The following is a 14,494-nucleotide window of genomic DNA, read 5'->3' on the forward strand; positions in this document are numbered from 1 at the left end:
AAAGTTGCACACAACAAATCAGCGAAAAATACCTGGCAGCTGTGTAACTAAAGTAGCATAAATATGCAAATATAATAAAGAAAGTGGAGCGTAAATATGTGGAAATAGATAAAGCTTCAGTGAAGTTAGACACAGAATTCCTGTGGAACTTCCTGTGTTGCCATCTATCTAGCTTTCTCTCTGTCTTTCTCTTACACTCACTCTCTTTATGTCTTGTTGATCTTCAGGTTTTGAGGGTATACTATGATCGACTGGTTCACGACACAGATCGATCGTGGCTTATAAACCATTTACAGGCAGTGTCTCAGAGTCACATGAAGGAAAACTTCCATCAGCTCTTCCAGCATCTGGACCAGGACCATAATGGAAAGGTCACTGAGGACGATCTGCGCAGTCTCATGTTCTGTGACTTTCATGATCCCAAGGGCGAGGACCGCAACTACCGCGAGGTTCATGACCTCAACCAGCTCCGGCAGGTGGTGGAGTCACACCTGGAGGAATACAACAATATCAGCAAAGCGCCCATGAATCTGGTGCTCTTCCGTTTTGCCATTGAACACGTATGCCGCATTTCTCGCATCCTCAAGCAGCCGAGTGGCCACGCCCTGCTGGTGGGCGTTGGTGGAAGCGGGAGACAGTCTCTAACCAGGTTGGCTGCCTACATGGCAGAAGCAGAACTCTTCCAGGTGGAAATCTCCAAGACCTACGGAACCACTGAATGGCATGATGACCTGAAGCTTATCATGAGGAAGTCCACGCAGGGTGAAGCTCATGGAGTTTTCCTCTTTACAGACACTCAAATCAAAATGGAGTCATTCCTGGAGGACATTGGCAACCTGCTCAACACTGGTGAGGTAAGGTGGATGAGAGCGGACACATAGGGATTGATAGTTGAGTTGAACATGCACAAACTATAGGAAGATTGATCAGCAATTGAAGGTTTGGATGAAATAAAAATGGATGTGTGGATAGATGGTTAGGCAAATACAGTAAATATGGATATAAACACAGGGATACAGAGATAGAAGAATCCAGTGCCTAACACAGAACATCCTGTAATCTATTTTTTTTTCTAGGTGCCTAATCTATTTGCAGTTGACGAGAAGCAGGAAATCTGTGAGCAAATGCGCGTGCTGGACCGCCAGCGTGACCGTGACAAGCAGACGGATGGCAGCCCCCTGTCCCTTTTCAACATGTTTTTAGAGCGTTGTCGCACACAGCTGCATGTGGTGTTGGCCATGAGTCCCATCGGAGACGCCTTTAGGAACCGTTTGAGACGTTTCCCGGCCCTCATTAACTGCTGCACCATTAACTGGTTCCAGGTGTGTATATGTATGTTGCATGAGTTTTAGTTTGCTGCCCGTAGCACCTAAAGATGACCCGGGTACTTAATCAAAAGACAGGGGCAATATAGTGTGGGAGAATGTCAGTGCATAGTCACAAGATGCCACTTGTAAATCAAAATTAAGTAAATTCTGTGGTTTTTGGAATCATTAGAAAACTAAAGAAGCCCAAGGCAAGGCAAGTGAGAAAAGAAATTCTGGTGATTCATTTTCTTAGTCTGGTCTGCTTTTTTTCTCTCCTGTGTTTTATGACTTGAGAACAGGTGAAGAAAAGGTTTTTCAAGGATAGTTTTTCGAAGTTCCCTTTTTGTCATCTGTGAAAACAGATGGAAAAAAAGTTCTGTTAAGTTTTTATTGTTGTACTACTCATTTCAGCCACAACAGACTGAAGTGCACCACTTCCCCATGTTCTAAATAGGACTAAAGACATTCATGTTTTCTTCCAGATGAGTTTTAATTACTGTGTGATCTCTTAACGTAAGGCACATAACAGTATATTCACTGTTTGTAAGGTATGTAACATTGCTGTTGTGTCCTTCCTTTGGCTAGAAATGTATTGTGGTAATAAAAACATTCCTAGCAGAAAGAAAGACGCAACAGTAATGTTACATGACTTGCTAACACACAATACATGTACTTTGTGTTTAGTGCATGGAGAAATTAAAATGCACCCTGAAAAAAAATAATGGTATTAGTCCTATTTAAACATGGGGTAGTGGTGCACCTGTTTTTACAGGTGAAAAAAGTAACTTAGAAAGTTGATCTTGGCAAAACTTAAAGTTAAGAACTTTGAAAGATTATTCTGGCAAAACTTTTTTCTCCACCTGTTCTTAAGTCATATACACAGAAAGAAAACAATGTAGATCAGACATAGAAAATGGATCACCATATTTTTTTCAATCCCCTCCCAGGGCTTCCAAAGAAAACCATAGCAGAGATGAAAAGACACTCTATGTATGGTAGCACAGTGGCAGTACAGCATATTTCCTTCTTTATCAGACTTGGCCAGAGGATGCTCTGCAGGCGGTGGCCTGTCGCTTCCTGGAGGATGTTGAGATGACAGATGAGTCTCGAGAAGGCTGCATCAACATGTGCAAGAGTTTCCACACCTCAACCATAGAACTATCAGTTCGCTTTTTGGCTGAGCTGCAGCGCCACAGCTATGTCACCCCAACCTCATACCTGGAACTCATTTCCACCTTCAAGGCCCTGCTGAAGACAAAAAGAGCGTAAGATTTAAGATAAACTGTGTGTGTACATTGTGATTTCAGATGCATAACTCCAGGTCAGGTATAACAAACGAAAGACAAAATCCAGTTTCCATGTGTAAAATCAGGGCTTCCTCCTCTCTCTTTTTCCTTTGCCCAGTGAGGTAATGAAGCTGAAACGTCGTTATGAGGTGGGCCTTGAGAAGCTAGAGTCAGCAGCAAACCAGGTGGCCACTATGCAAGTTGAGCTGGAGGCTTTACAACCACAGCTGCTTGTTGCCAGCAAGGAGGTAGATGAGATGATGGTGGTGATTGAGCATGAATCTGTGGAGGTGGCTGAGACAGAGAAGGTGGTGAAAATAGATGAGGCCGTGGCCAACGAACAAGCCATGGCTGCCAAGGCCATCAAGGATGAGTGCGATGCTGACTTGGCTGAGGCCATGCCCATCCTGGAGTCAGCCCTTTCTGCGTTGAATACTCTCACCAATCAGGTAAAAGGAGCAAAGTTTTTTTTTTTACTTTTTTCTGACTCAAAGGCTAGCTGTACTGGAATAGAATTGTTAAGACGGCAACAAATAAATGTGGTTCTTTTTATGAACAGGATATCACAGTGGTAAAGTCCATGAAAAGCCCACCTCCAGCTGTTAAACTGGTGATGGAGGCAATCTGTATTCTCAAAGGCATCAAGCCAGATCGTGTGCCTGACCCCTCAGGCCCCGGTAAAAAAGTGGAGGACTTTTGGGGCCCGGCCAAAAAGCTTCTGGGAGACATGAGGTTTCTCCAAAGCCTCCATGAGTATGACAAGGACAACATCCCACCAAATCTCATAGCTATCATTCGCAACAAGTACATCACCAACCCAGACTTTGTACCAGAGAAGATTCGAACTGCATCCACTGCAGCTGAAGGCATGTGTAAGTGGGTGTGCGCCATGGATAAGTACGACAAGTAAGTGATGTTCTTTTCCTCCTGTGTTATCAGTTATAAAAACTGATGCATATTCACAAAGCTTGAGAGAGCTTTTCATTTGTCTAAGTGAGGAACATGAAGCTTGGCTATCGGTAACTTCCTGGGAATAATAATTTTCCTGCAGCAAGTGTACCATGCATATGCCAAGTGATTAATATAACAAGCCAAATCAAGATGCAGATTATTTAAAGGGAAATGTTCATTATTGTTGTGACAGTCTTAAATGTTACATGCATTTATTGAAGCTAAAGGTTGTATGTGCCAACAAAATTCTGCATACAGTGAAGTTCATAGAAAGCACTTCAGTTTGTTTTCTGTATTTTGGCAATTTTGTCAAGATTTTTCATTTTACTGTTGGCTCAAATTTGTGCATCTTAATTATTTAAGAACCCACACCTCTTAGGAGGTTCCTTATCTTGTAAATGTCTAATTACTACACCATCCTTCAGAGTGGCCAAGGTGGTGGCACCAAAGAAGGAAAAGCTGGCACAGGCCGAGGGGGAGCTGAAGGTGGCCACGGAGAGCCTCCAGAAAAAGCAGGCTGCCCTCAAAGAGGTCCAAGATAAGCTCTCAAAGCTTCAGGAGACTTTGGAAGCAAACAAAAACAAGAAAGCTGACCTGGAGAGTCAGGTTTGTGCTTTTTACATCTGTTTGTGTGATTGAATATGGTTTAACATTTTGTTTATTACTTGCTCTGGCAAGCATGGCCTTCATTCTGCTCCTTGAGCTGGAAAAAACGGCCACAGTGTGACACATTTGTGCTTTCCTTCTTCGCCTCCTCCTCTGATGTCCTCCAGGTGGATCTGTGCAGTAAGAAGCTGGAGCGAGCTGAGCAGCTTATTGGAGGCCTGGGTGGAGAGAAGACACGCTGGAGCGAAATGGCCGTTAATCTTGGAGAGCTTTACAACAACCTGACTGGGGACATCCTCATCTCAGCGGGCATAGTGGCTTACCTGGGAGCTTTCACCTCCAGCTACAGACAGGTAAGTTAAGGGAGCAGGTAGTGCATACTTGGAAGTGGATCGTAAGTACGTATTACTTCCACTATTTAAAGACCTGCAGCTGCATAGATTTTTGTATCACCACTACATAAAATGACTTGGTACACACTTGATAAGTGTACAGTACTGTGTTTTCCTTCTGCCTGTGTTTATATAAAGTCTTTTTAAGGGTTTTAGATCATGGTTAATTTAGGCCTCTTTAACATACTCTGAGACAATTTTCAGACCAATAAAAGCCAAATGCTTGAGAGCAGTTTAGTGCAAAGTGAACCCTGGAGGTACCGAGGCGCTTTGCCTTTTCCTTTTGCTGAGCCTCATGTCTCCAAGACCAAGCCAGTGTTTAAAGGTCATTGTTTATACTTTGTCACATGGAGGGCCATTGTGATGCTGGACAACAACAAGGGACAGAGTGAATCAGTTATCATTTATATGCAAAGCTTTATTATTTACAAGCATATGCCCTTATTTGTTTGAAAGTTAGTGCACGTGTTCTATTCTCCACATGCAGTAAGTTAAAAGTTAAGTTAAAATTAAGTCATCACCTGTAGATGTCCTCATCTCTCCAGGATCAGACAGAGGAGTGGATGAACCTTTGCAGGAGCAAAGAGATCCCCTGCTCCCCCAACATGTCTCTGATGAACTCTCTGGGCGATCCAGTAAAGATTCGTGCATGGACTATCGCTGGCCTACCATCAGACAGCTTCTCCATAGACAACGGTATCATAATCAGGTGAGTATTAAAGGCATAACCATTCGCTGGGGAGGAAAATATATTAATGCTTCCTTAGTTGTATTGCCAAGAGTTAAACACACCAACTGTGGATGTCTCCAGCCACTGTTTTATTGCTCCTGTTGTGGGACATCTATTATTGAGCATCTGCCGGCAGCCAGTGTTAATACAAAATTTATATTTTCCTATAAAATAACGCTGTACAGTGCAGTTTATAATAAAGTTGTACTTGAATTGTTGTGTCAGAAAAGTCTGGACAAGATTTGGACAGGGTCTCAAAATTACATAATGACATGAACACAAACTGAAAACTGGCTTTCAAATGTACCTTTCATAAAAGCAGCCTTTTCGAGGCGTGGTACCACAGCAAATTGTTGCTGGAATAGAGGTAAAGCAATCGATCTTTTTTTTTTAATACCCAAAGGGCCTCTGCTTACTCTGAGCGTGAATATCTTAAATGAAAGTGCTGGCTGCTATTTATTTTTTATGCCACATCAGTTTTCACTTGCTGTGCAAAAGGAACAGATTCCAGTGTTTTAACAAAAAGCAGTTTTGTGTTTGACAGCTGGTGTATCTGGATCACAATAGTTTACCTTTTATTAAAGGCTCAAGATTGGTTTGCCCACTACAGATCCATGCACTCCAATAAAAAACTGTACAACAGAACTTTGTAACCTTTATAGGAAGTCCATGTAACATTGTCTGATTCAACAGGACAGTTCACCGAAAATTCAAAAATACATATATTTCCTCCTACCTACATTGCTGTTTGTCAATTTAGATTGTTTTGGTGTGAGTTGCTGAGTGTTGGAGATATCGGTCATATAGCTGTCTGTCTTCTCTCCAATATAATGGACAAGATGGCACTTGGCTAGTGGTGCTCAGAGCACCAAAAAAATCCATTTGTAACCCTCAACAGCAATATCTCTTTGCAGGCGTCATGACCCAGTTACTCAAGATAATCCACAGACCTTGTTGTGAGCAGTTTTATGTAGGAACTACTTTCTTTCTACTGAACTACACCTGCCGGCCGTATCATCACACAGAAGGAAGTGTGCATTTACTGCTAGCTCACCTAGCACCACTGAGCTTGCTAACGTTACAGTTCAGCCATGAAGGATGCCATCAATGTTTACATCTCGTGCTGTCGCAAGGACACGCCTCTCATCCATGAGTTGATACACTTTTTCTTGTGCATGGTGACATGGTTGAAAGAAAATAGTTCCTATGTGAACTGCTCACAACAAGGTCTGTGGATTGTCTTGAGTAACCAGGTCATGATTTCTGGAAAGAGATGCTGCTGTTGAGTTTTTCAAATGTATTTTCTTTTTTTGGTGAGTCTTGATCACTCACAAGCCATGTGCCTCCTAGTTCAGGCAGACATCTCTACGGCCGATATCTCCAACACTGTGCAATTCACACCAAAACATTCTAAGTTGATAGATATCACTACAGGTAAGAGGGAAAGGAGGAATTTTTGATTTTGAGGTGAAGTGTCTCTTTAAGTAAAGTTAAAAAAAAGTCACAAGGCATCTGCTTGTTTGTGTAAATGAAGCAGCAACATTGCTTTTTAATCACAATACTATGGCCCCTGGTGTGATACCCAACTGTGAGCTATCTAGCTAACTGTGCTCAGAGTGAATGTTCACCCCCACGTTCCTCTCGACATCTCAATTCTTATCCTCCAACATCCCCCCTGCTGTTGTGATGTCTCATGGTTAACAGTCACAGGATCTGTCACTCTGACAAGGCAGCACCATTTGATAACTGACTACTCTTTGTATGTGTGTGTGTGTGTGTGTGTGTTTGCAGTAATGCAAGGCGGTGGCCTCTAATGATTGATCCCCAGGGCCAGGCCAACAAATGGGTGAAAAACATGGAGAAGGCCAATGGCCTGCGTATCATTAAGTTGAGTGACGCTGACTTTGTACGCACTCTGGAGAACTGCATCCAGTTTGGCACGCCAGGTAAGCATTAGTCTCTCTGGTTTGATGCTGTGGCTGCCTAGTCTGTTTGTGCCTCATTCACATAGTTGCAGTTCCTCTTACTGCCTGCTGAGGTCTCTCTATACCACAGGGACTAATTATTGCTGTGCAAGGATTGTTTGTCTCCTTTGTTCTCTGTTCTGCTGAGGAAGAATTCATATTAGCAATATTTCTGAGTGAGATGTTCCAATAAACCTTTATTTAGGTCTGCTGCACCATTAGTATATCAAATTACTATAAATCATACAAAAGCACAGGATAAATAAGTTATTTGTTTCATGCTCAGTATCAGGGTCATATTTACATGTTTAGGCAGAAGGGACTTTCCTTTGTGCTGCCTTTGTTCAGTGTGTGTTTCCTCATACTTTAGTCTTGTAAGATTTTCAGGGGGTTTGAAAGGGAACAGCAAGGGAGGAATTAGACTAAGAAACAGACAGAGACAGCTACACAGCCATTAAAAAGACATCTAAATAATGACCTAACTCAGCCAGCCATTGGGTTTTACTGGCAGATTGCAAGGCTAACAGTTCAGAGTAGCTCGTCCTTGCAGGGTGCAAAATAGTCCCCAGAGGCTACAGTTCCACCCTCCACAGCCAATCCACTAACTTCACAGTTTTACAGTTTCTTGCTGTTTGTATTGCAGCCTACAATCCTGATTATGTGCTAGTATTCTTTATTTTAGCGTGGGTGAACAAATGTTTCCCTGCCAAGTCTGTTAATAGGCGAGACTTATGTTTATTAAATGATATAAAGCACTGTTTAATCTGCTGAAATATTAGGGATGCACCAGGACAAAATGATGCTCCAAAGTAATTTGGAAAAGACCTGATTTGGTTCACTGTCCTGGGAGAGAAAGTTCATCAGCTGTCAGTGGCTCTGAGTGCTGTATAAAAACTTTGTTAATACCTCAGGCATAATGTCAATTATAGATGGGTTAATGCTCTTAACATGAGAACAGCATTATCATACTTAATGTGAAATCCCATTAATAATGATGTAACTGGTAATGTTTTACTTGCTTCGCTGATTTCTTTGTGTTGCGCATGTGCTGCACAGAGGTCATCGTTCAGTGCTTCCCAGAGGCAGGAACATGTAAACGATGACAGGAAGTAAAACATGTAAAAGAGACAAATTAAGTCAAGCTAAACAAAAAAAATCATAAGATTTCATATGCGTAAATACATTATTATGTTTTGAATAGTAATGCTAAATTAAAGGCTGTTAAAGATCTAGGAGGCAGGGCAGCAAAAGCGGGATTACCCTATTAACTTGGACTCTGCAGCAGCTAAAAGATCTGAGTGGTGTTTGAGGATGTAAGGGGCTAGAAATATAATTTTATGGAAGGCAATGTACAGCCTTGTAAGTAAATATTAATAATTAAAACTGTATTCTAAAAGAGATCTGGGACCAGTGCAATGATGCTAAGATTTGGATGATGTGGGGAAAATGCTTTGTGTTGATTAGTTTTTCGGCTGCCAAAATGTGCCCAATTAGCTCCCATACGAGATTGCTTGTTAATAAGCGAGTACAAAGAAAAGCGCTGAAAAGAGTAAGCCTCCCCTGATTAGAACATTTTGATAAAGACTGAGCATTTTTCTCCTAAGTGCTGTTGGAGAATGTCGGTGAGGAGCTGGACCCTATCCTGGAGCCTCTGCTGCTGAGACAGACCTTTAAACAAGGTGGTGCCATGTGTATTCGCCTGGGAGACTCCACCATTGAATATGCTCCCCACTTCCGCTTCTACATCACTACCAAGCTACGTAACCCGCACTACCTGCCTGAGACCTCTGTCAAGGTACTGCAGTGGGAAACAGCCTCAGGCACTGTTATATTTTTTAGTATCATGGTACACTTTCACTCGCTTTAACTTGTAGTAACTCTTTTTTATTATTAACATGAAAAATCAGTGACTCTGATACTTGAACACTATACTGGGGGTGTTTTTTGCTGTATTCAAATGGTAACATTTGATAAATGTTTTAATGGTCTGCCACCAATTTAACTGGTCAGCTTGCTGACAAGAGGGATAGGGCAACAGGGCTTTCAGTACCACAGTAACGTGAATGCATATCATTGCCACAGCTCCTATTGTTTAATTTTGTTGTATACGTTATACAAAATGGAGACACACAAACAGACCTGGTCCTGGTCTCACACACAAAAACATACTCAGACAGACAGACAAGAGCCTGCACACACCTTTAGGTGTGACTGTAATCAGAGCATTTCCTGACAGTCTGCCACATGCCTTAGCTGTTTGCAGCAGGTGTCAGTGTTGTCGCAATGAAACATCTGCTACTAAAACAGAAGTTAATAGAAGAATTTAATACAATAAAAGCTCTTGCAGGAGCCACCAGACGTCTGCATTCCTCTGCTTTAAAAATATTGTTTCCAGTACACTTAGTAGCAACAGAACAACCAGTTTGTTTTGGGGTTGTTATTAAGCCAAATGATAGAGCTGACTTACAGTGCAGTTCTTTTATCGCTGAAGTCTAACTGTTTATATGGGGCACTGTATTTTTGGCTGGTAGAATGCAACCTGAAACATTTTTTGTGAGGGAAAGGTTATTAATGTGATAGGTCTGGCTTGTCAGAATGTTGGGTTTCCTGTGGTTTGGGAAGCATTTTTAGCCATGCTATGGATGGCAATGTCAGCTGGTCAATTGGTCAGTTTACTGCTTTGATCCACAGGGAAATATGTCGATAACCATTAGATGGATTGCCCTGAAACTTTGTATGGACGTTCACGGTCAAAGTCAGCAGATGAAACCTCTGACTTTTCTTTTAATACCTCCAGAAGGTCAAAGCTGTCAGATATTCAGTGAAATACATCAATATCTACCGGATGGATAGGCACAAAATCTTGTACAGATATTCATGGTTCCCAGATGATGTATCCCTATGACTTTTGTAACCCCCTGACACAGCTCCACTGACCTGCTTCTCCCTCCTGTGTTGTGTCAGATCCCGATTCCCCCTCGGGCTGTGTCTCTCCTACTGTTTCCCACAGAGCTCTGCCCCGTTTGAAAGGCGAAGGAAGCCCGTATGTGGAAAGACGTCGCCTCCGAGATGTAGAATGTATATTATAGAAGAGAAACACACATTTCAGGACCGCTGACTTGTATCATCAGAACAGACCTTTTCCTGTGATTTTCAGCCTTCTTTCATATTTAATAGATGGGGGACAATACCTGACAGTAATATTCTCAGCTGTCAGGATGTGCCTGCTGTAAAGGGTAAAAATAACCATAGAAGGTTGAAAATCACAGGACATGTCTGTTATGATTATACAAGTCAGCAGTGTAAAGCTCAAGCTAAAAGTACAGCTGTCAAGATGCCCCCTGCCAGAGGCCTTTGCCACCTTGGTCTCGAAAAAACCCAGGGAAAACCCTGGATTGCCATAAAATTTGCTCCATACACTCATGTCCCCTTTAGGGTGAATTGTAATCATGTTGGTAATCCATTTATTTTCCATTCAGCAGCATCATCAATTAAAAATTGGACTGATTTATCCAATATTTTGGTTTATGACCAGATTACCTGCAAAACTAAAGACAATCCTGTCAGCTTCAGCTTTGCATAGTTTTTGCGCTAATTAGCAAATCTTAGCAAGGTAACACGCTGAACTAAGATCAATAACCTGACCGTACACAGAGAGAGAGCAACAGTGTGGAGACAGAGAGGAAGGACAGCTTTGCCCCTTTAGATAACCACGGTGCCAAATGCATGAGGGGAGAGAGAGGCAAAAGCTAGGGAGGTAACTCCAGTGTGGAGAAGCAAATGAGCAAATGTGTCTTTTATTTTGTCTCTAACAGCGAATTTCCGCATCTCATAGAACAATAAAACACATCAAACTCAGTGTGCAAGGTTTCTGTGCAATGCAGTTTTTGTTGGATTAAAAAATACACACACAAAACATATGGACTTGGTGTGCAAAGGCCTTTAGTCTTGTTTATTTTAAAGTTTAAACTCAGCAGCAGATTGTTAGTTGCACTAGAGACTTATTTTAGACCTTCATTCCGAAGGACGATTTATTTTCCCTACAGATTGGTGAGCCCTACTTTTTCTTGTTGGTTCCCCCTTATTGCATCATATCACTCAAACAGCTGCACGTTTTTTACCCCAGCAACACTGAATCATCCTTCACCGATACAACCTCCCCATTGGAACACAGTCTCCAAAATGAAAGAAAAAAAAAAAGAATTCCAAGAAAAGGAGCATTAAAGGAAACTGCATTACAGAGAGGCAAGGGGTTGGAAAGCATTACTGAAGATCACATTTCAAGCATCTATTTGCAGGGCCCCGCTCTTTATGGGCAGCTATTAGATAGATTCAACTCATTTTTCAAAACTGGCTCAATCTTTTTTTTTTCCTTTTTGCTTAAGTCTTTTTTTTGCCTACAGTAGAGTACACTATGGGGCTTCCATTATATCCATTAAGCCCTATTTGAAATGCAATACTTTCAAATACAAGAGGGCAAGCATCGAGTAAACCAGCCCTTAAGGAGCTCAAGGGACGAAGGGAGGCAAAGAAGGAGGGTGTATGTGTGAAAAGGCCAAACGGGAGATTTATATGGGCTCTGAGTCTTTACCACCAGCTGAGTGGGTCCGCGGCATCAATAGAAATGAAATTAGGCCCCGGAGAAGTGCACTCGTTTATTAGGGCAGAGAGTAGATAGCAGATATAGGCTTTTAACCTACGGGTAAGTGCAGAGCAGAATGACTAAGGCTGTGTGGTAAAAGACACACTTCCACACTTTTCACGGAAAAGAAAAAAAAAAGTAAATGCATCCTACCTGTGCTTTGCCAAGGCTGGAGTGGTTATTGGAATTGATTGGATAGGAGGTTCGTGGGAAGTACAGCACTGAAGTCAAGATGGTCAACACTGCACTGTAAAGTACCTCGCTTAAATGTCTGAGAGCAAGGGTGGGATAAGACAGGCCTGCCCCCACACACACACACATACGTTTATCTAGGAGTTGGGGATATGGCTTTTGTTCCCAACTGGACAAGCTGTCCCAAGTAAACTAGTCTTGACTCTGGTGTGTATCCCCAAAGTTAACTTAAGTCATAACAAACACACACACTCATTTGTGCATGTTTATGTCTATATACTGTACTGTATGTCTTTTGTATTTTTATTCCTCTCTGCTGTAGGTGACCCTTCTGAACTTCATGATCACCCCAGAAGGCATCCAAGACCAGCTGCTTGGTATTGTGGTGGCCCGTGAAAGGCCTGACCTGGAGGAAGAGAAACAAGCTCTCATCCTGCAAGGAGCGGAGAACAAAAGGTACAGTAGCACACACCAGTTTCATTTCAGCTAATCAAACAAAATGTGTCCCTCTTCAAAGTGTAAACTGCAGACTTGTCAAATTGTCCTCACACTTTTGTCAGACAACTGAAGGAGATTGAGGACAAAATCTTAGAGGTGCTGTCCTCCTCCGAGGGTAACATCCTGGAGGATGAGACGGCCGTCGAGATCCTCTCCTGCTCCAAAGTGTTAGCCAATGAGATCACGGAGAAGCAGGCTGTGGCCGAGGTGACGGAGAAGAAGATTGATGAGACCCGCATGGGCTACACACCCATCGCCGTGCATTCAGCAATCTTGTTCTTCTCCATTGCTGACCTGGCTAACATTGAGCCCATGTACCAGTACTCCCTCACCTGGTTCATTAACCTCTTCATCAGCTCCATCGACAATTCAGACAAGAGTGACGACTTGGAACAGAGGTAAGCAGGGCTGACAAATGCACTCGCCAAATACATGTTCCTTCAAGTCATTCCACCAAGCTTCCTTTCCACTCAACAGATCATATTTGACTTAAAACCCATGAAAAAAAAGGGATGTATGTTGAGTAATAATGCATGAGTGAGGATGAGTTTGTGAGTTCTCTTTGGTTTGGAATGAAATTATTAAATGCAAGCATATGTCGTCTTCAGACTACAGATCCTGAGAGACCACTTTACCTATGCGCTATACGTCAACGTGTGTCGCTCACTGTTTGAGAAGGACAAGCTGCTCTTTTCCTTCTGCCTGAGTGTCAATCTGCTTATGCACAACAAGCTGGTGGGAATACACACATGCTGCACACATATACAGATAGAGACTAACTTCACTTAAAAACCATAGATGTTTGAGAATGTTAAATGTTGTTTTTGATTGGTTTGTTAATAAGTGGTTACTGTAGCTAATCAAACAAGTTAGTTCACCTCATATTCTCACTACCAGTCCTGTTTATGATTTTATAAATAATCTGTATCTTGTCTTTTCAGTTTGTGTAGAATTTTAGTTCAAAGATAATCCCTAAAATGGTCAACCTTTAAGCCACTGTAAATAGACAACTCTGGTAAATCGTCTGCTGTGTTAACACTTCAGTAGTTACATTACGGTAACCAATGTTGCAGGTGGATGAGGGGGAGTGGCGATTCCTTCTGACGGGTGGTGTGGGCCTGGACAACCCTCACTCAAATCCCTGCACCTGGCTACCCAAGAAGTCTTGGGATGAGATTTGCCGCTTGGATGAGATGGAGTGCTTCAAAGGTCTGCGTCGTGACATGGCTCACCTCAGGAATGAGTGGAAGAAGGTCTACGATAGCCCAGTGAGTGTCATCATGCTGACAGGGTGGTCTGGGTGGGGCTCTGTCTGTAGGTGTCGTATATGTGATGGTAAAGACAAACTGGGGAAAGTTAGTTGTTTTCTGTCTTTCCTCTCATCTTAAAGATTGGTGCGGTTGAATACCTGATAGCAGAGAACTAGGGTTAATGTACACATTTTTTAAATCAGCATGTACAGAAAGGCACCATGGAATCAACATATCCAACAGAACTAGAGGGAGAGGAAAATCTTTAATGCCCCAAAAATGCAAATGGAGTGGCTATACACATTGATATAGCTGGCACTGCTGGTGTCTTGTTGTAGAAACTCTAAATGTGTTGACTTTGAGCTGGAAATGTGGTTGTGGTCAGCAGTCAGGAGGTTAGCTGTTTAAAGTGCGTCATATTTAGCACAGGCAAAATGTGACACCACAAAAACAACATACATAGCTGCAGTCTACTGTTTTTAAGACCACCAGAACATTTGGATTCTGGAGGTGCCACAGGGCAAAGTCTTTGGAGCCAATGTCAAAGATATTTAAGGTTTTTACCAGTGATTCTGTCAAAACACAGTGTCTGTGGTTACTAAGGCCTGACACACACAATTCTAGGTGAACTACTTGGCAATAGCTTGAGCTTGAGTTTGCCTGTGATGAGAGAGCA

General features: G+C 42.3%; 1 protein-coding gene across 1 annotated transcript in view; it reads left to right on the forward strand.

Annotated features, from left to right (window-relative positions):
* The window catches only part of dnah7 (dynein, axonemal, heavy chain 7), a 95,092-nt gene that overhangs the window by 58,857 nt on the left and 21,741 nt on the right, over positions 1–14,494 (forward strand). The window contains exons 41-54 of the mRNA XM_050048073.1: positions 228–854; positions 1,077–1,322; positions 2,343–2,572; positions 2,712–3,042; positions 3,153–3,499; positions 3,970–4,150; positions 4,318–4,503; positions 5,088–5,251; positions 7,064–7,218; positions 8,841–9,031; positions 12,393–12,526; positions 12,631–12,966; positions 13,177–13,303; positions 13,642–13,836. Of these exons, the coding sequence (XP_049904030.1) occupies positions 228–854; positions 1,077–1,322; positions 2,343–2,572; positions 2,712–3,042; positions 3,153–3,499; positions 3,970–4,150; positions 4,318–4,503; positions 5,088–5,251; positions 7,064–7,218; positions 8,841–9,031; positions 12,393–12,526; positions 12,631–12,966; positions 13,177–13,303; positions 13,642–13,836 (3,450 nt within the window). The remainder of the gene's footprint in view (positions 1–227; positions 855–1,076; positions 1,323–2,342; positions 2,573–2,711; positions 3,043–3,152; positions 3,500–3,969; positions 4,151–4,317; positions 4,504–5,087; positions 5,252–7,063; positions 7,219–8,840; positions 9,032–12,392; positions 12,527–12,630; positions 12,967–13,176; positions 13,304–13,641; positions 13,837–14,494) is intronic.

This window comes from Epinephelus moara, chromosome 7, assembly GCF_006386435.1.
Source record: "Epinephelus moara isolate mb chromosome 7, YSFRI_EMoa_1.0, whole genome shotgun sequence".
NCBI lineage: Eukaryota > Metazoa > Chordata > Actinopteri > Perciformes > Serranidae > Epinephelus > Epinephelus moara.